Source organism: Cyprinus carpio, chromosome B9, assembly GCF_018340385.1.
Source record: "Cyprinus carpio isolate SPL01 chromosome B9, ASM1834038v1, whole genome shotgun sequence".
Lineage (NCBI taxonomy): Eukaryota > Metazoa > Chordata > Actinopteri > Cypriniformes > Cyprinidae > Cyprinus > Cyprinus carpio.
The window spans coordinates 25083128-25103914 of NC_056605.1; the positions used below are offsets into that span (position 1 = coordinate 25083128).

General features: G+C 36.5%; 3 protein-coding genes across 3 annotated transcripts; 1 reads left to right on the forward strand and 2 right to left on the reverse strand.

Annotated features, from left to right (window-relative positions):
• Positions 1-1678: 1678 nt before the first annotated feature.
• Positions 1679-3914, reverse strand: LOC122134083 (asparagine synthetase domain-containing protein 1-like). The gene is made up of 3 exons (XM_042730487.1): positions 2514-3914; positions 2231-2412; positions 1679-2132 (listed from the first exon to the last, which is right to left on the reverse strand). Exons 1-3 carry the CDS (start codon positions 3912-3914, stop codon positions 1886-1888), a joined length of 1830 nt encoding a protein of 609 aa, XP_042586421.1. The 3' UTR covers positions 1679-1885.
• On the reverse strand, positions 3825-5415 carry LOC109058298 (ASNSD1 upstream open reading frame protein-like). The gene is made up of 4 exons (XM_019075508.2): positions 5280-5415; positions 5089-5142; positions 4072-4147; positions 3825-3967 (listed from the first exon to the last, which is right to left on the reverse strand). The coding sequence occupies exons 1-4, from the start codon at positions 5400-5402 to the stop codon at positions 3927-3929; spliced, it is 294 nt and encodes a 97-aa protein (XP_018931053.2). The 5' UTR covers positions 5403-5415; the 3' UTR covers positions 3825-3926.
• Positions 5416-12434: 7019 nt separating this feature from the next.
• On the forward strand, positions 12435-19911 carry LOC109058299 (solute carrier family 40 member 1). Its single transcript, XM_042730488.1, has 8 exons — positions 12435-12771; positions 12879-12946; positions 13723-13882; positions 14028-14143; positions 14832-14958; positions 16135-16383; positions 16974-17594; positions 17814-19911. Exons 1-8 carry the CDS (start codon positions 12738-12740, stop codon positions 18125-18127), a joined length of 1689 nt encoding a protein of 562 aa, XP_042586422.1. The 5' UTR covers positions 12435-12737; the 3' UTR covers positions 18128-19911.
• Positions 19912-20787: the final 876 nt, after the last annotated feature.

The window sequence follows — 20787 nt, forward strand, 5'->3', positions numbered from 1 at the left end:
CTCGTAATGAATTGTTTTGTTGTTGTTGTTTAATTATTGTTAGTTTATTTAACGGTCCAGATCACATTAATACACTGTTAATGCGTCAAAGGCTATTTTTATCAATGGACTAAATGTTATAAAATTTCCCTAAAAACAAATACAAAGTGTAAAGTAAAATTACAACAAATTATTAAAATTATGGTAAGCAAAAAAAGCAGAAGCCCAATAATAAATCATAATAAGACAAAAGTAAAAACCAAAAAACAAAAGACGCGTCTGCGTTTAACCAATTTTCACAGTTCAAAATTCATCTTATATATAATTACTATATTTATTAAATTATTAAATGTAATATATTATGCATAATTGAATTTTGCATACTTATTATGCATAATTGAATTTTCACAGAAATTACACATGAATAAAAAAAAGCAAATGTACAGACGTTATGTTACACATAACTAGGAATGAAAAGCACCAATAAATTAATTAGATAAAATAAAAAATTATAAAATAAATTTTATAAAAAAAAAATATATATATAAATATATATATATATATATATATATATAAAAACTCGACAAATTATATAGCATCCTTTAAAAAAATAAATTAAACCGATTCGCTTAAATGATTTCGACCATATTGAGCTTTTACAGTCATAGTGTTTGACTTGCATGATTATTATGCACAAAATAATAAATTGTACAATCTGTTGAACAGACAAATGATCTTTACCATGTAGCATTCCAGCAGTGGGCTCAAGAATTCCCCAATGTTAAAATCATAAATGATGGTACAAGAAGAAATGAGGTGAGCATTATGGAATGGAGGGGTTTGTGAATGTGAAACATAATATTAAATTTTTAATTGTCTCTGCAGGACAGACATGGTGCTGTTGCCTGTCTTCAATTGACGGTCAAGTCGTGTGCTGTGGATGACCACTTACTAGTTATCGGAGGGTATAACCAGCATCAGATTAAAAGAGGGAAATGTTTGAAATCGCTTTAAAATGAGAAAAAGCTTCTTTTTTTTTCATTTTGCAGTGATACTTTATTCAGAGAGGATTTCAGCCTGAGGAAATTCACAGAGAGCTTCTTTAAAGTGCAAAATAAAGACAAAGAGAGCCACTTAGTGCTGTCATACCAATGCAAGGATGAGGGTAAGCAGAACAATATTTTTTGACTTTGCTGAACACATGGTCACTAAATTTAAAAACCCATTATTATATCATTTCCACCTTAAGAAACATCCAAATACTGGATTCTGGAGTTGGATGAGGACCTTGAAGTACAGTGTATGAAGGAAAAACCTCTCTTGAGTGAAACAAGGTCACGTAATGCAGTATGTTTTCTTTTGTATTGTATGATACAAGATTATATTTCAGTACTATTTGTCCTTATTATTAGAGTCAATATTTTTAATGTGTTTAGGCAGTCTATGGGACAGTCACAGGCCTCCCGGTTTTCATCCAAAATATCTTAAATTGTGTTCTGAAGACAAACAAAGCTTTTACGGGTTTGGAACGACATGGGGGTAAGTGATTAATGACAAAATTTTCATTTTGGGGTGGAGTATCCCTTTAATAACGCTGTTTATTTTAGGAGGCCAGTGTACGTGCACAGGATATCTGGTCGATTTGATGTGGAAAATCTTCCATCATACATTGAATGTGACAAATACTTCAGAAACCAACTTCAAAATCTTTCTGTTTATTTAATGTAGTACAAACATGTAATGACATTCAGAATAAACCTGGCCATCAATTTAATTTAATTTTTTTGTGAATTATTGCCATAAATGGGTTAATTGTACTCATTCCCAATGCCCAAACCAATCATTTAAGGAGTATATTCATATTAAAAAGAACAGAACCAGAAAAGACAACTATCAGAATATTAAATTATGTAGCGACAAGCCTTTTGCACTTATCCGAGGCCTTCTCATGGTTGTTCTCTAACTTGGCGATTCTGGAACCGAACTGCATGGCTCTCTTAGGCAAGAGAGCAGAGAGCCCCAATCCCAACTCAACAGCTGCTAGCCTCAGTAATAGCTTTTCTCCGACTCCTCTAGGTAGAGACAAGTCAGCCTTCTCCGACACAGGTAGTCCGTTAAGGAAACTAACTACATCTTCATCCAAGTATGGGAATCTGAGATGAAAGAAATAAATGTATTATGTACAATACTATAGCATTTAATGTTTGGTTTAACCTTAAATATTCCTTTAACTGTAAAGTGTAATTCTTGCCTGGCCTCTTTTCCATGGTCCCCAATGATTCGGTCATCCCTTCCAAGATTTCTTGAGGATATTCGTCCCAGTTCCATAGCCAGCTCTTTGATGAGTCCTTCCAGACCTGAGTTCTTAAAACGCACCCTGTGTCTGGAGTATCCCGCCAGCTGTTCATCTGCCCCAATGCCAGTCAAAACCACCTGCGAGAAGTGGAAAATGTTAAACAGTGTGACCTAGGATTTACATTAAGTTTTCATTCAGACGTAATTCAAGTGCAAACAGAAAAAAAAAACAAGGTTACCTTTGCTTCTGAAGTATAAAGTTCTTCAACACCCTCCATTATGACTCCAGTTCCTCTGGCGGCAAACCAGACGGCACATCCAAGGCTGTCATCCAGAACAGTGTCCAAAGGGTGCACTAAATGGCAGATGCGTTTCTGTCGCATTTCTTTGAGCTCGTCTTGATTTACATTAATTTCGATAAAGTTCCACTGGCGCTTCGGACTGAGGTTTTTTAGTTCCTGCAAACCAGCTCTACCAGTTATTCTGTCTGGCACATCAAAGCAGTTAAAGCTCTGCTGATCCAACTGCGTTTCAGCAGCATCACAGTCTTTCTTCTTATTTTTCCCTTTCTTCAAAGACTTGGGAGGCACTCTTCCTTCTTGGATTTTGAAAGCAACATTGAGAAGGTCGATGGGTCTGTCTGCAGGGATATGCTTATCAGCAAGGGCAGCTAATATCATTGAATCAATTCCCCCAGAGAAAAGAATGGCAATATCAGCTTTCGTATGATTCAAGGAGAACGCCAATTCATCTTGAGCAGGTAGGTACTGTACTCTCTTACGGACAGCCTCACTTAGAACGTCAACGAGCTCGCTGACCATTGCTTTCTTTTTAGAGTTTGTTAGGAAATCTTTCAGATTTTCAACAGAGGTTTGAGACACATTCTGATCTTGTTCAGTTGTAAGTGATATAATGGATGTGTTCATCGGACAAATAGGGGAGGTCAGGTAAAGTCCAGAACTATTTATGTTTACAGAGACAGATCTGGGAAGACCTTCGCATTTCAATTCCGGGCTTTCATTTGACTCTTCGTCACGGTGGAAAACCCATGGATAAAGTTCAAATATAAATGTCCCTGGAGGTGAAGAGTCCGTTAGGTCAAACCTATACACTCCACTAGGTGGTACTTCCTGCCATTGGGACTGAATATTATCTACTGGCAGGGAAGCAACTGATGAAAGTGTGAAAGATGTTCTTTCAGGATCGAATTTCCAAAGCAGACTTCTTCTTCCAAAAAAGTCTCTCCCAAACCAGATACAGTGCTCTTCTTTTTGGTAATATATAAAGGCCCAGGGTCCTTTGAGTTGTGATAGTAAAGCTACTATATCTGAGGCGCACTGCGCCATTGACAGGTGATGGAGAACAACTTTTGTGTCATTTTCTCCCAGATCTACTCTCAGACCACCGAATACCTCTCCATTCCAGAGAAGCATGTTTCCATTGTCATCTTGAAGAGGCTGGGGTGTCAGAGAACCTCTCATGTGAAGCACATGTGCAGAGAACAGGAGACTGCAGGCTGAGGTTGTTTCTGTAATGTCCCAGCTAGAGCTGGGCCCTCTGTGTTTGAGATTTTCATGGACATGCTTATCCAGTGGATCATGTGGTGTGGTCCTACTGACCACACAGCAGATCCCACACATGATCTCAAGGCACTAATTATCTTGATATTCTTTTCTCATGTTATCCAGATCCTCTATAAGAGACAAGATGATGGCTGTATTAGAAAGCGCTCTAATGCTACAACTATTATTTATGATTTTTATTAGTAATTTATGATTCATTATTTATGAATCTTACTTTTACAAGCGCTAAGGGTCTCTCCTTTGTCTGCCAGGAAGAATATATTGCTGTTGGGCTGCTGGGTGTACACCCTCTGTAAGAATAAGCTTATGAGTACCAAAACATGATATACTAGCAAATCTACAAATGCCTTGTCCAAATACCAACTTGTGGTCTCGGCCATTTGAGAGCGTGTGCTCGTGACAGGAAGTGAGGGTGCAAGACTGTCCCAGGTTTAAAAAAACATTTGTAACTGGTTTTTATCACTTAATTAGAAGCACCAAAAATTGGGTTGTGTCATGTTACAGGGACTACTGAACAGTCATTTAGAAGTTTATATAAAAGTAAAGCTATGTAAACACTTGCATTTTTACAACACTATAAGTGTGTCCCATCAGGTAATGAAACGTTTGACACATCTGTGGTCTTCATCCTCACTTGAACACTTCAAATACAGGAAATACGTCATACAAGTGGTCAAGTGCAAAGACCACAAGTGTGGGTATTTGGACAAGGCAATAGTCGATTTATTACAATTCTTCAAATATAAAACTAATTCCCATCCTCTTTATCTAAAATATGACATGTGAAGATATGTTGAGATACACTTTGATATCTCATACATGTTCTAACATGCAATATTCCTAAGAAAAACATGACACTGTATTATCTGAATCCCAGCGTTTTGGAAAATAGCAACAGCTTCTATAATTTATATAATTTATATAATTTTCTGTCCCTACTTACGTAAGTGTTACATTTTATATTTTATGTCGTTACTCCTTTCATTACATTTATTTAATTGGAAAAATGTCTCAAAGTATTATGGAGCATATGACAAGCATATTCTCCTTCTTTCAAAATGAAGAATCTTTTAAATAATTGGAAATACTGAAAAAAAGATGATCTGAGATTATTGATTGTAGGAGCTGAGTAAACTGCAGTTTATTTTTTGTCATCTATAATTGAGTGACAGCATCTGCTGCTCTGAATGTAGAATGACTCATTATTAATATAACAAGACGACATACATACCCTGTTTTTCTTCAAATTGCTCAACTCGTCAACAACAATCTTTTGCTCTGTTATCTGTGAATGAATCGTACATGTTTACAGTTATTAACTGAAAACATAAATGTGCTAAACGTAATGTAATAGTGACCGCTTATCATAAAGTTATGATTATGACGTTGTACAGGCTATACAAAATACTTTTGATAGGAAACCTTCTTGTTCAGCTCCTCTTTTGCTGCGCGCTCTTCTTGAGCTTCAGGTTCCGTTCGCTGGTTGATTTTAGAGGACATTTTATAGCAAAACGCGTCGGATGATTTAAGGTAACATTTCCACATGCAAGCATGCAAGTGGCTCGTTCGTCGTACACGAATGACGTACGCGGGAGAGCAGACAGCGACTCTTTAAAATTACGTCACGTAAATGTTTACGAAATCATTACCCGGTCCCCCACAATAATGCTGTATGGTTAGAAGATAGAAGAGACTGGAGCATTTTAACAAAGAAATGTGAAAGAATGAGTATCAGAGACTGGATGGTTTAAATACAGGTAATGTGTCTTAAAACATAAGATGTAAATTGGCAAAAATAACAGCTCAGATAGGTCAAATATATATATATATATATATATATATATATATATATATATATATATATATATATATATATATATATATATATATCAAATACAAGCATACAATGGAGCCTTTTGACTTTTTCTCCCACAACACTAAATATTCAACAGCCACAATCCTAAATCCAGAATCCTGATCCATGAGGTCATTGCTTGTGATGACAAAAGGTTTTGTAACACATCCCTGAAATGTATATATACATGTATTGACAGTATAGGTCAATATTTAGCATTATACGTCCAAACAGATTTTAGAATATTTCACACCCAGTGACCCACCAAAACAGCTGATGTCTAGATTATCTGATACTATCCTATCTGATTTCCTTCAGGGGGGTATTTAAAAAATAATAATAATAACATGATATCATAACTCTTGGTGTACATGATGTACTTACTTAGCCAAATATTTTGTTGCCCTGTAACTGGAGAGTTTTGCTCAAAACATGTCAAAGCACATTGTTTGCATTTTAACCTTGAAGGGTAATAAGTTTATTAAAAAAAAACCTACATTCACAAACTAAAAAAATTATTAACCCATTAAATTCAATTAACCATTAATAAAAAAACAATGAACCTGTAAGGAGTGAAATTATTTCCTTATGAAATTAACTCCTCATGAAGCCAAAACTCAGGAACTCACACAAAACAGATGCCATGCTGCCATGCAATAAAACAATAAAACTTATCTGGAGAAGAAATCTCTAAAGAGAGCAAACAAAACCTCTCCCCTTGCTCATTCCCTGCCCTCTCTGCCTTTCCATCTTTTCCTCCAAAAGGTTTCACTCAAAGTTCATAAGGAATACGCATATCCCACATATCATGTATATTGTGAACCTGTTGTTTTTCTGTTTCGTCTTTCTCTTCATGTTTGGTATCATTTTAAATGTCTTTGTGTGATTGGTAAAATGGTCTCAATTTCACAGTAGTCACCTGTATTATGAGAAATACTGAAAACTTTTGTAGAATTGTGTTCTGCTGAGGAAGGGGTGTGTCCCATTTTAGGGTCTGTGGGAATGCTTATCTGTCTCCAAGCCACTAGAGGGCTGTAAACTGCAACCTAAATTCTGATATTAATAATTTCCTGTCACTATTGCTTATTGGCTTTACAACTAAAACTTTGCAACATTTAAGAAGTAAACATTTATCTGCAAAGATTTTGAGAATTTGTGATTGGATCAATTAAAAAGATAATTAAATTCTCACTAGAATCTTTTGTGTGTGAAAATGAAATTGGGCAAGACAGAGCAATAAAAATAAAAAATTAGAGAATCTCAAAAGAAACTCTAATCTGGGAAAAAAAAAAAAATATATATATATATATATATGTGTGTCTCAGTCCCAGAGAGCTATTGCTGCCTTGCAGAAGTTCCCGTGACGGTGAAAAAGATGAGACATTAGAAATTTGAAATCTAAAACTATAATGCACATAATAATAATGTTGATGCTAACCCATTCAAAGGACATCCACAACTTCTCCTGAAGAAGAAGTAGTCAAACATTAAAATTAATCAAATTAAATGTATTGAAAATCACTCAATGGTAGTAAAATCTATGTTTTACAGTGCAGTCGTAACAAATACAGCTTATAGCTTGGTTTTATTTTAGAGTTTAACAAATTACTACACACTTGTATGATTCTCAGTCTTTGTCTTTAAGCAGACAGACAAACTTGAAGAGACAATAAATCTAAAACAACATGTGTACTTTGAATTTGATCTGGGTTTGCCCAACCACCAAACTTTTTTATACTCAAAGAGGATCTCAAAGGAATCAACTTAGTGACATCTTAGCTTAGAAATATAAGAAAATTGTGTCCAATTCCATATTGTAGTCACAAAAATCTTCAAACTGAGCAATGATTTGACCCATGCTTTCAGTGTGTGCTTGCAGGTTATTGAATGTTTACAGCAGAAAATCCTGTAACTGGTTTCCAGTTTGGCCTGCTGCTGTGCACACAATGCACATTCCAGGACTGCTGTAGCCACAGGGCCAAATCAAAAATGTATCTTCAGAAAGATCAGTGAGATGATAACCATTCATTCTGAACAAGTTGCTCAGGAGGTCCTCCAGAGACAAGCTGTTTTCTCTCTGTCTGTCTAGGGGGCCCACTAGTTTACAACATATGTCTAATGACCATACAAATTTATCTAAAGAAATAGAATCTGATCATTTCTAATCAGACCTGTATTATCAAGTGTGACTGGCCTGCACATCAAATGCACAGAGAATGATGGAAATAGCTGAACTACAGATTTTAAATCTCTCTTTCTGTTAATTTCATTCTCTGATTAACCTAGCTGAAACCTTAGGTCTGCATTAATGCGTTGCTATTAAAACAATTAATATAGGCAATTTTATGATGGTAATTATGAAATTGTGTATTTCTATGTTTAATTACGTGACATATTTAAATTATGCATACCACTGGTAAATATACCGGTTATATTGATTGTATAGTGCTTTGCTATGAATTTTAGACCATGTGATTGTGTCTTAGGATAACTGTTACATGTGTGACTATGTTAAATTAGTTTGTCTCCTGTGTGGATCACTTGGCCGTTCCCCCTATGGTTACAGTGTCTATGTGCAGGAGCTGGGTTGCCACACGGTTACAATGTGATTCACAATTGCACTATACTTTCTAAATTGGCTTATAATTGTTTCATTATGTAACTGGCATGATACAATTTTACCTGACTAATAATAAAATGTTACTGTATATTTGATTTATTCTGAACTCTCCTGAAATCATTATGACTAACTGTGAGGAGGCTTTTGTTACCGCAAAATCCATGGCCAGGATAGGTCGCACTGAAGGCTGATGAATGATAGGAGCAGTAGGCACGTCATCTGAGACCTTTTGATATATGTCTATCGCTGATGTTAGCAAGTTGTATGGGAAAAGACTAAGTGAATTACACTTTTGTCATAAGCAAGCAGTAGGTGGCAGGCAAAATGGATATTAGTCCACACCTACACCTACACCCTCTGACTAAAATCAGACTGGCGAAACCTTTGAACAGGCCGCTGGATTCCGCTTTTTCGACTGGCGGGTGGATTCTTACAGAGTCTTTTGCTTATTTCTCCAGCAACAACCAACATCCACAATCTTAAAAGGATACTCCACCCCAAAATGAAAATTTTGTCATTAATCACTTACCCCCATGTCGTTCCAAACCCGTAAAAGCTCCGCTCGTCGTTTTTTTTGATGAAAACCGGGGGGCCTGTGAATGTCCCATAGACTGCCAAGTAAATAGCAGTGTCAAGGTCCATAAAAGGTATGAAAGACGTTGTCAGAATACTCCATCTGCCATCAGACGTGCAATCTAGGTTATCTTAAACTGTGTTCCTAAGACGAACGAAGCTTTTACGGGTTTGGAAAAACATGGGGGTAAGTGATTAATGACAAAATTTTCATTTTGGGGTGGAGTATCCCTTTAAATGCAGAATCCTTATCCGTGAGGTCATCGCTTGTGAAAAAAAAGGTTTTATAACACTTAAAATGCATATACTGTACCTGAAATGACACTGAGACAAAATACATTTTGTGATTTAGTTTTCATCAAGACAGTTAAATAAATTTTCAATACCTGTCAAATAATTAGAAGGTCATTTGGGGAGTAAAAAGATGGTTTTGTTGTTGTGTGTTGCAGATACTATTATTATAATTAATATTTGCAGGTCATACTAACTAGTTTTAATACAATTCATCAAATATCACACAGTGATAAAAAAGTAAAAAGTAACCATTGCAAATGGTATACAGAAAAATACACACAAACAAAATAAATAAGGTAAAACTGTATTTAACAAATTTTATCATTTTCTAATAGTATTGTTATTTACACAACACAGATATACTGTATACAATAATTATAGCCTATACTTTTGTGAAAAAAAATATTTGATGTTTGTAAGAGGATCTTTACTAATGGGCTTATGATTTTGTGTTTTAGGCTCAGTTCAAACATTTTTTAAGATTTGAGTCATTGCAAGTACACACTAGATGTGCACTTAATTATTCAGATATTAAAAGCAAGCTCCTGGAAGTCATTTTAAACTGTTGTCTGTTGCGCTAAACATAGAATCCATTGGTTTTGTTAATCATTCCTATTTTTAATACCAGTTAGATCCCACTCTCTTGTTTCGTAAACTACTAACCTCATTCATGACACTGAAAACCTGCATTTACTGAATTACAGTGTTTGTGTTTGTGGTCCTGTTGATTGTGCATTAGCCCCTGAGCTTCACAGTTCTGTTGAAATGTGTGGTCATTCATGAAAGGCTTAAGTGTTAAATCACATGGACAGTGTTTACTTGTGTGTTTCCACCTCTAATATCACAAACACACTAGATTGTTTGGGTTCAGTCCTGGTCATATGCTCCTGTATTGATTATAGGCACCTGTGTAAAGTTTGGATCCTTATCAGACCAGAACCCTTATGCAGGGTTACTAAACATGTTGGAAACAATTCCTCTACTGATTTGTCAGGTCAAAGAAAACCAAGTTGAATTGAAATTGCTGAATTTAATCTAGATGTAGACCACAAATATGTGTTTTCCACCTTGACAACCATTTAAAGGGCCTGAATATTGTTGCTGTGTAGTTTGATAGCAAAAAGTCAACATTAGAGTGTCAGATTTTTTCATTTTATTGATGTGTGATTAAATGTAGATGTAAATGATATGAGCAGGCAATGTGTAAAGCTCATTGTCATGTTATGAAACCAACAGAGTGACAGAGAACAATACCAGGTCTGTGACCTGAGTAATCTGGTTCCATGTCTCAAATTTCTGTGTAGAGGATGGTTCTGTGTGCAGCATGACTCAGCTCTGAGCCTTCTGTGAACAGGAGGTTCCTAATCGTCAGACTTTTTAATCAAGCCCACAACCAGTGTTAAATGTTGCTTTGTCATTCCATGCAAATACCGCAGCAAACAAATATGAAAACCACTAACAAAGAGGCATAACGACAGAATCCTCTGTGTTTGTTATGTGATTAAATGTGACATATCATTGCATCATGTTATTACTTAAAAATAACCAAACGGAGCAAAGCATTACTTCACTTTTTATGCATTATCTTGTCCAAAAAAAAAAAAGAAGATACAGATATAAAAACATAGGCATAGGCATTGTTAAATGAAGAACGTCCACTCAGACTATCAGTTATAAAACACTTTTGAGCCTCTCATGGTTATGCAATAAGTGAGTGTGAGTGTGTAATAAAGCAACTTTCCCTCAAACCAAAAGCAGAAGGCAAAACCGTGTTTCTTGACATACACAGCTTTTTAAAAAACTGTAGATTTAGGGTTTTTCTGCTATTTCACATTATGTTTGTTTCTTTGCTCAAATGCTGTGTGTTAATACTGATCCTAAGCACTGACCTGAATAGAATAAATCTGAATACTATTGGGAAGAGCCATTCACTGCCAAGCTGTTGGGAAATAGCTGTCACTGATCCAAAGTGCTACTCAGTACAGTGAGAAAGAAAACTATCTATCTATCTATCTATCTATCTATCTATCTATCTATCTATCTATCTATCTATCTATCTATCTATCTATCTATCTATCGATCTATCTATCTATCTGTCTCTCTGTCTGTCTGTCTATCTATCTATCTATCTATCCATCCATCCATCCATCCATCCCAAAATGGATGTTTAAAAAAATGTCTACAATGATTTTATGTTAACTCTTCTGTTTATCATGGCCTGTGTTGTAAAATTTCCTATTGACAGAGATGTAATGTGCACCATTTAGACCCACAAATCCAACAGAACATCCATCAAAGCATGTCATGGTGACACATAAAGAGATTGTCTGATTCTAAGAGTAGAGTTGATACTTATATAGGTTTTTATGGGGGAAGTCGTGGCCTAATGGTTAAAGAGTTTGACTCCTAACCCTAAGGTTGTGGGTTTGAGTCTCGGGCCGGCAATACCACGACTGAGGTGCCCTTGAGCAAGGCACCGAACCCCCAACTGCTCCCTGAGCACTGCAGCATAAATGGCTGCCCACTACTCCTGGTGTGTGTTCAATACTGTGTGTGTGTTCACTGCTGTGTGTGTGCACTTTGGATGGGTTAAATGCAGAGCACGGATTCTGAGTATGGGTCACCTTACTTGGCTGTATTTTTTTTTAATGGCATACCAATTGAATGATAAACAACAACAAAAAAAAGGTTATTATGTATTGTAGTGATATGATATGTAGCCTGGGGCTAGTTCTCACACATCAAACAATAGCAATAATACTACTATTAATGATTACTTAAATATTAATTAAACATTTCTTGCATTAGTACCCATGATAATACTAAACATGATTACATTTTGTGACAACATCCCCCAATGCTTTCATTATAGCCTATTGTTGACCTTTATCTTAATGTATGCTGTTTTGCTTTCAGTTTGTTCACTTAACCATCAGCTATAGCATATATCAAGCATTACATTTTACTTTGAAGGACATGATTCACAAAAACATAATTTAAAGGGGGATTTAACAGAGGTGTTTGAAATCATGTAAAAGGCAAACATTTGTGACAAGTAGCCCCGTCTGTCATAATGTAACTTGTAGGCTATAACATCTAGGTTTTGTAGAATCATGATTTTGACTTACACAAACTCGTGTTATTAAATATGTTTGCTGTGTCATGTCACCGAAGCCCTGGTTCTGTCTTTGTTGCGTGCAGAAGGAAAGGGGCGGGGTCTGTGAGCGCAGTATATCAGCAGCAGTCTGTCCGGGGGCTGTGTGGTAAACACGGTGCTCCGCTGCGTCCGTGAGCGCGGGTCTGGCCCTTTCGGGGTTTATATGTTTTTACACATTTAGTCGTTCTAGAAGAGGCTATTTCTCTCCAACTTCAGCTACAGTGCTAGCTAAGTTTGGAGAGGAGAGAAGGGAAATATTCGTGTTTTTGCGCAGGAAATATATACAGCGAGGATTTACTTTTGTCCTTCAACCCGAACAATACAAAGACATTTAAATCCTAGCAATAAAACCGAGCGAGAACGATCGATTTTCAACGCACAATGGAGAAAGCTGCATCTAAAAAACCTTGCTTTGGTAAGTGTTTTACGAATTTGTTTGCCAGCGCTGTGTTATGTAAGAAGTGCGCCTTCGGCTTGACACAAATAATAAATAATCTTGCACTTGAATTTCGGTCTTTTCAGAAAGAGTTGGCGAATTCTTCAAATCTGCGAAATTCCTCATTTATCTCGGACATGCCCTGTCAACATGGGTAAGAGTCTCATTGCATCTGTGTTTGACAGCCCGTCCTTTTTTTTCTTTAATGCGTCAGTCATAATAACAATACAGAGAACTATATTTATTTATTTGCATATTTATTTTACTATTATATTTCATTTTTTCTATTGCATATCATTTTTACAGACAGATAGACAGATAGATAGATAGATAGATAGATAGATAGAATTTAAGATTACCTTTAATCCCTTTTATTGCGTGTCTTTAATTTTTTCCCCTTTCACTGAAGGGTTAAATTCCTCTATTTTAAAAATAAGGTAAATTAGACTTTTTTCATGACACCAGAGTGACCATTTGAAGATCAGAAATGTTATTAATTTTACTCCAAAACATTTAAATATTATAAATGTTTTATGTGCATATACATAAGTATATGTATGTGTATATACACACACACAATATATACACACACACATAGATATCTATTACATTATACAGACAGAATATTATGTGCATTATATTTTTTTATTAATTTTTCAAGTTTAATTTATTTACATAGCACGATTTACAACAGCAGCAGCTGACCAATGTGTTTTACAGCATCAAAATATAATAAACAGTAAATAGATCAAAAAAAAAAAAAACAAGCAAATAATGTTGTCTTATATAGATGTATTGATCCATACCAGCTAATATAAGCTGCCAAATACTTATGACAATTAATTATTTTGCATTAACCCTAAAAACCTACAGTGATATTTCAATCACAGAATGATTTTGGCTGGTGATCGTTGTGTCGTCATGTTACAGGGGGATCGGATGTGGAATTTTGCTGTGGCTGTGTTTTTGGTGGAGCTGTATGGCAATAGTTTACTCCTGACAGCCGTGTATGGACTGGTGGTTGCGGGCTCTGTCCTCTTACTGGGCGCTATTATTGGTGACTGGGTGGACAAAAACCCCCGACTGAAAGGTAAATATGGCAAAGCTCCAAACACAGAGCATGCAGATTTATTGTGCAACCTGACACATTGCTGAGAGCATGCATCAGTTCTCAGTTGATTATGGCAATTATTTCTACATTTTTGACTGAGTCTGTATTTCTTTCTCAATTTCAGTGGCGCAGACGTCTTTAGTTGTCCAGAACAGTGCTGTCATTCTTTGTGGTGTCCTTCTGATGGCCGTTTTCCAGTTTAAAGTACAGCTTACTACCTTATACAACGGATGGTTGCTGGTGAGTATTTAAAAAGATGTTTTCCTAGTAAAACTCTGACACTATTCATCAGTATTTGCTGAATGTGTAAACAGTTCTCCAAAAGCACTCAGAACTGATTTAGATGTATGTACTAATACAGAAAGTCTTCATTTCCAAGAGCAGAAGCCTCTTGCTGCAGGTCTTTGTGGCCTTCAGTTTTGTTTTTGCTCAATTTTTATGCAAATGGTTTCACTCTAAATTTGCCTCGCTGTTTAAGTAAAAGTTTTTTCTCATAGCTGGCAATGTCATCTAAAACATACAGCTCCCTTCTTTTTTCTGCATGGACTCAACTTTTTTGTTAAACTCGTGCTACTGAAACGTGACACCTTGATAACAAAACGGTGATGTGCTGTCAGCAGAATTCAGGGTTGTCATGTGAGCAGAAAGCATGTTGCTTGCTCAATATTAGTCTTTTGAGTCTGTTAAAGGGCTGGAAAGCTTTAACTTTACATACACAATAACAAACAAAACCTGCTGTTTGTCCCGGGGTGTCACTGAGGTCGAGAACCCATAGAGCAGACAAAATGGGACTCGTTCAATGAACCGTTTTCTGTTCTGGACTGTTCCTGAAAATCAAGTCAAGCTTTTTATGGCAACAACAAATAATATTTGCTGCTATTTTAAACACAGTGACATATTTTTAATTACATGTTCTCTGACATTGCAGACTACGTGCTACATTATGGTCATCACCATTGCTAACATCGCTAACCTGGCCAGCACTGCTATGTCCATCACCATCCAGAGAGACTGGGTTGTGGTTGTGGCTGGAGATGATCGGAGCAGATTGGCAGGTCAGGATGTGGACTACTTCACCTTCTTTAATGTTCCTTACAGTGGCCCAAAAAACATTTGGACAAAACTTAAAATGTATCAACTTCATCCCATAAGATAACAAGGTCACACTTAATGTTAAGGTCCAATTCTTGCTATTAACAAACCATTAACTATGACCTTTGCCTCAATAAACTACTAATTTGCTGGTTATTAGTAGTTAGTAAGGTAGATGTTAAGTTTAGGTATTAGGAAGGATTAGAAATGCAGAATATGTGCTTTGAAAGTTCTAATAAAAAGCCAATATGTTATTAATAGGCATGCTAATAAGCAACTAGTTAATAGTGAGAATTGTTCCCTATACTAAAGTGTTACCGATAGCAAAATATCTAGTCTTATGGTGGTTTAAGTAGATTTCTAAAGTCAGTTCCTAGAAGAGAAAACAAAACTGTAGTTCATCATGTTAACTATAGACTTGTTCCACTATAGGTTTGACAAAAAAAAAAAAAACATACTTTTGTAAAATAATAATATATTTTTATGTAATTGAATGTGGCTTAAGTGTTCAAATACTTCTTTTTTTCGCTCACTGCATTATCTATAAAACTTATTTCACCTAGTTAAGGAAAACTCTTAAAATACATTACAATTCCATCAATCATCTTATCTTTATTGCGTGCTTGCATCAGCTGTCAGTCCTTATGACTCTCATTCTGAACCCATCAATGTACCTAGTGAACCCAGTAACCTACAGGTAATCCATGAAAGTTAGCACATAGCCACAACCTTTGTTTCTTTTTCTATTTTAATAGAAATCTACTTTTATTCAGCATGGACACATTAGTGTGATCAAAAGTGACTAGTGAATACATTTGTTACAAAAATATTAAGCAGCACAACTGTTTTCAACATTGTTAATGATAAAAATTTTATATTAGAATGATTTCTGAAGGGTCATGACACTGGAGTAATGGCTGCTGAAAATTCAGCTTTGTCATCACAGGAATATATTATATTTTAAAATATATTAAAATAGAAAATTGTTATTTAAAATTGTAATAATACTTTACAATATTACTGTTTTTCATAAAATATAAACATAAAATATTTGCAGCCCTGTTGAGGAAAAGAGATCAGAATATGTTGATTTTTAACAATTATACTCCCTTTTGTTTTTTATATTTCAATTTTGTTAGATATGAACGCAACTGTAAGAATAATCGACCAGTTAACCAACATTCTGGCTCCAATGCTTGTGGGCCAGATCATGGCATTCGGCTCCCATTTCATCGGCTGTGGTTTTATCTCGGGCTGGAACCTGTTCTCCATGTGCTTGGAGTACTTCCTGCTTTGGAAGGTTTATCAGAAGACTCCAGCACTTGCCTTCAAGGCAGGACAGAAGGACGCTGATGACCAAGAGCTGAAGCATCTCAACGTACAAAAAGGTTTGTAATTCCACTAACTCTTCTGGCACTTTCCACAAATATTGGATTCCCCAATAATTTTTTATTTTATTTTTTTTAAGTTTTAAGTATTACAGACAAAATCAAGTGCTTTTTGTAGTTGAGCACATTTGGATGTGTAAGACTATTATCTAACATAAGATTAAGATAACATGAGAAGTATGCAATATTAAAACACTGATTTTCACCTGCCTCACAACCCTGTTACCTATTGGTTTTCTCCCATTACAAAAAAAATAACATTCCTTTAAACTGTGACACCCTGGAAGTAAATAATCAATTTAATCAATAAGTTGCTCAAACTGTAGTGTTGACTGCACTTGTCAAGCTCAACCGTCTAAGCATATTACTGAAGTTTTTTAAAGATTTTTTTATTTTATTTTATTTTGACTAAAAATAAACCAGCATTTGTGGATTAGGATTTCTTATTAGTTTTTTGAAAAATTTTGAAGATTATGCACATTTTTTTTTTAAATTTCAGAATCGGATCCTGTTTTGCACCCTGTTTGTGGAAAATAATTCTGTTCATTGCGCAATTCCGTTTTTTGAAACTGTTAATTTCACTGTTGCAGAGACTGGAAACAGTGAAAGCCCAGCTGAAGGCTCCCAGTTGATGAATGAAACCGCTGAGGTGAAGAAAAACACCAGTTGCTGCTACCAAATGACAGAACCCATCCGCACCTTTAAGGATGGCTGGGTGGCCTACTACAACCAGTCCATCTTCTTTGCTGGCATGTCTCTGTCTTTCCTCTACATGACCGTTCTGGGTTTCGACTGCATCACCACGGGCTACGCATACACTCAGGGCCTGAACGGCTCCGTCCTCAGTCTCCTCATGGGAGCTTCAGCTATATCTGGAATCTGTGGAACGGTGGCCTTCACCTGGATCAGAAAGAAGTGTGGCCTGATCAGAACCGGCTTCATCGCTGGAGTCACCCAACTGTCTTGCCTCACGCTCTGCGTAGCATCTGTCTTCGCTCCTGGCAGCCCTTTTGATCTCAGCATCTCGCCCTTCGACGAGGTCTTGAAACATCTGTTTGGAGACAGCGGCTCGCTGCGTGAGAGTCCTACTCTTGTTCCTACGATTGAACCGAAGATCCAGATCAACGCCACTGTTTTTGAGAAAGCCCCACAAGTAGAGTCCTACATGTCTGTCAGTCTTCTTTTCGCTGGGGTCATCGCTGCTAGAATTGGTGAGTAAATGAGCAACCAACAGGAAACAACAGAAATCGTTTTTTAGACCTACTTTTTCGTTATCTTCAAGAGGAGAATGATGATGATATCCGTATCACCGGAAAGTTATAAAGCCAACCTTTGAGACCAGAAACAACAAGTCATGTTTGTGATATCTGCTCTGATGCTCTTTTATGTCACAACATGTGTTTTAATTGATTCTTTTGAATTGCTTTCAGGTCTTTGGTCCTTTGATTTGACAGTGACCCAACTGATCCAAGAGAATGTGATTGAATCCGAGAGAGGCATCATCAACGGTGTCCAGAACTCCATGAACTATCTTCTTGATCTCCTACACTTCATTATGGTCATCCTTGCACCAAATCCAGAGGCCTTTGGCCTTCTTGTGATCATCTCAGTTTCCTTCGTCGCAATGGGACATATGATGTATTTCAGGTTTGCCTATAAAAGCCTCCGGAGTCGACTCTTCCTGTTCTGTTCACCCGAGCAGAAGCCTGATCCCAATAATCCCTCACTTCCAAACTCCGTATAACTCTTAAAGAGACCGTAGGCCAATTTCTACTAGAGTATCGCATGCTGTGTTTTTCGAGAATTCATCTGTTTTACTAACATGCATGCTTTTGCAGTGCTTGTGCGTTGAGTATATAGTCTTTGCCATTAGCTAAAAAACAAAGGCAAGAAGGATCTCTCCTTAGCGTAGCTTGGAATAGAAATATGTTGAAAAAGCATGCAGTACTTCCCTCTATCATACTTTTTGTTCAAGGTGCTGTAAAATCGCCTGGGAACTAATCACAGGGGGAACATAGAAACACAAGCTCTGGTTCTAATGGGCTATACATGCTCTAATTACTTTTGTAAAAGCTCCAAAGCAAAAATGGGCATATTTATTCTACTTTTACATATTTTATTATCTTAACCTTCAGACTAGTTTTGCAACACGCTTTACTTAAGATAGTGTAGTTTTTGCCCCTCTATGCTTTTTGCAAGCCATGGTTAAAGTCTCTTTAATAGTTATTTGGAGTGTGCTAGTTATTCATTCAGGTATGCTTGAATGATGCTTATATATTTATATACATGTAGTCAGTATTCTGTATTTTAGCTTCGGTGGTGCTACATTGTTATTATAACTTTTCTGGAAAGCTTTGCAGACATACACGATTTGTTCATGTAACCAAAGTGGATTTTTTTTCGCCACATGGAAGTGAGGGAATTGTAGTGGCTCCTTGTGTTAGACATTCCGAATATTATTGCTGTGAGATTAAGGCCCGGATACACTCGCCCCATTGCAACTAGAGTTTTTGGTACTAGATTTGTTTTTGTCTTGTCTGATTTGAAAGTGATTTCAGCACATAATTCTTGTTTTTACAAAGATTGTTACACAAGCACTTTACATGATTACATTTTGTCCATTACAAAATAAGCGCATTAAGACACTTCAGGTATTAAGATTTATGCACAAAATAGTAGCAGTCCTGCACCAAAACTTGGAATTAAATTTTTTGGAACAAGATTCTCATATCTGCCTCAAAATTGCAACAAAAATGGGATTTTAGAACTAACTAATAACTCAAACAACCTCGTGACTTTACTGCCCTGTAAGTGACTCCACACCTCAGTTTTCCCTAATGTTCCACAGCACAAAGTAAACATTATAGACCTTCCTATGAGCCACAAAAGCCAAAATCATTCAGGTACTAACATCCTTTTGACAACCACAGCTGGCTTGACATATATATTTTGTAATATTTGTGTAATATTGATGTTGGACACCAGCGGGAATCCACCATATGCACACAGAAGGGATTATTGAGTCCAGTGTGGACGGCTGGTTTGAAGTGCAGCTGGTCACAAACACAGGTGCCAAGATTTCAGTGGTTAAATAAGAATTTTTAGCATGTCAGGATTATATCACGAGGCCCTTATGGGCATACTGTCAGTTTTTAAACACTTAATTTCTTCTGTGCGTACTGTCTGTCTTTCTGTGAATGTAAACCCTTATTTACTTCTGTTAAATATTTTTTATATTCTTGTGTTGAGTAGTTTGATTTGAATTCAGTTTTGTCCTCCTGTGTAACACCACAAAGATCTTACCCTTGAAACAACTAAAAAATGAAACACTTTTGCAAAAAAATTATACTTAAAACCCAGTTGAATGTAATGTAAGAACAAATGTACATTATTTTTTATGGAAGCATACTCCTGTTGTGTGGTATACTTGCAATAATTGTGGTTCACACTCCACTGCAGGGGGAAATATACAACTTAAGACTTGTACTGCATCTCACTTCAACCGAAATAAACAGATTTGTATCCAAATGCAATGTTTGAGTGATTGCAATAAGTAGAGGGGCGATTTCAAGAGGTTGACCGTGAACTGGCAGGAGCTGGAACACATCCCGCGGCAATAGTACAGGGTCACATTCCTTTGGTAATTTTCTCTAAAAGGCCCTTTTTTTAGTTAATGCACTGACTAAAAGCTGAGTTCATTTTGGCCTGCATGAGAAGGAAAGACAAAGAATGACCTGATTACATGGCAGTGATGAACACCCCTTCTGGGTGGGCGGCAAATCAGGTCAATCTGCTGGGTCTAGGCCTGAAATTTGTATGCAACTTTGTGTTTTTAGAACCAATACTTAGAAATATCTTCTATGTAAACCTGTAGCAAAGCGGGAGCAAAGCTCAACTGAAGTTCGACTTTGCTTGAATTAGGAAGTCCAGACACTGGTTAGAGATAAGATATGCTGCTTGGTATTTCAAAAAGAAATGCACACGTGAAGTAACTTGCATCCCAAGCAACACATTTTGTACAACATCAGTCTTTAAAACCATGACCTTTGATACATTTCCTGGAAAGCAGTTCTAACACACTGAGGTTCACAATGTTTACCATGTCTGTACTAGTTTACATTAGTACATGAAGAATAACAGAACTAAAGTAAATGAGATGTCACACACACACACACACACACACACACACACACATATATATATATATGACCAAAGAGCTGTCAAAGGATGTCAGAGACAAGACTTTATATCTGCACATGGCTACAAGACCATCAGCAAGAAGCTTGGTGGAAAGGAGACAACTGTTGGTGCGATTATTCATAAATGGAAGAAATACAAAACCATCAATCAGCCTTGGTCTGGAGCTCCGTGCAAGATCTCGGCTAATGGGGTAAGGAAGATCAT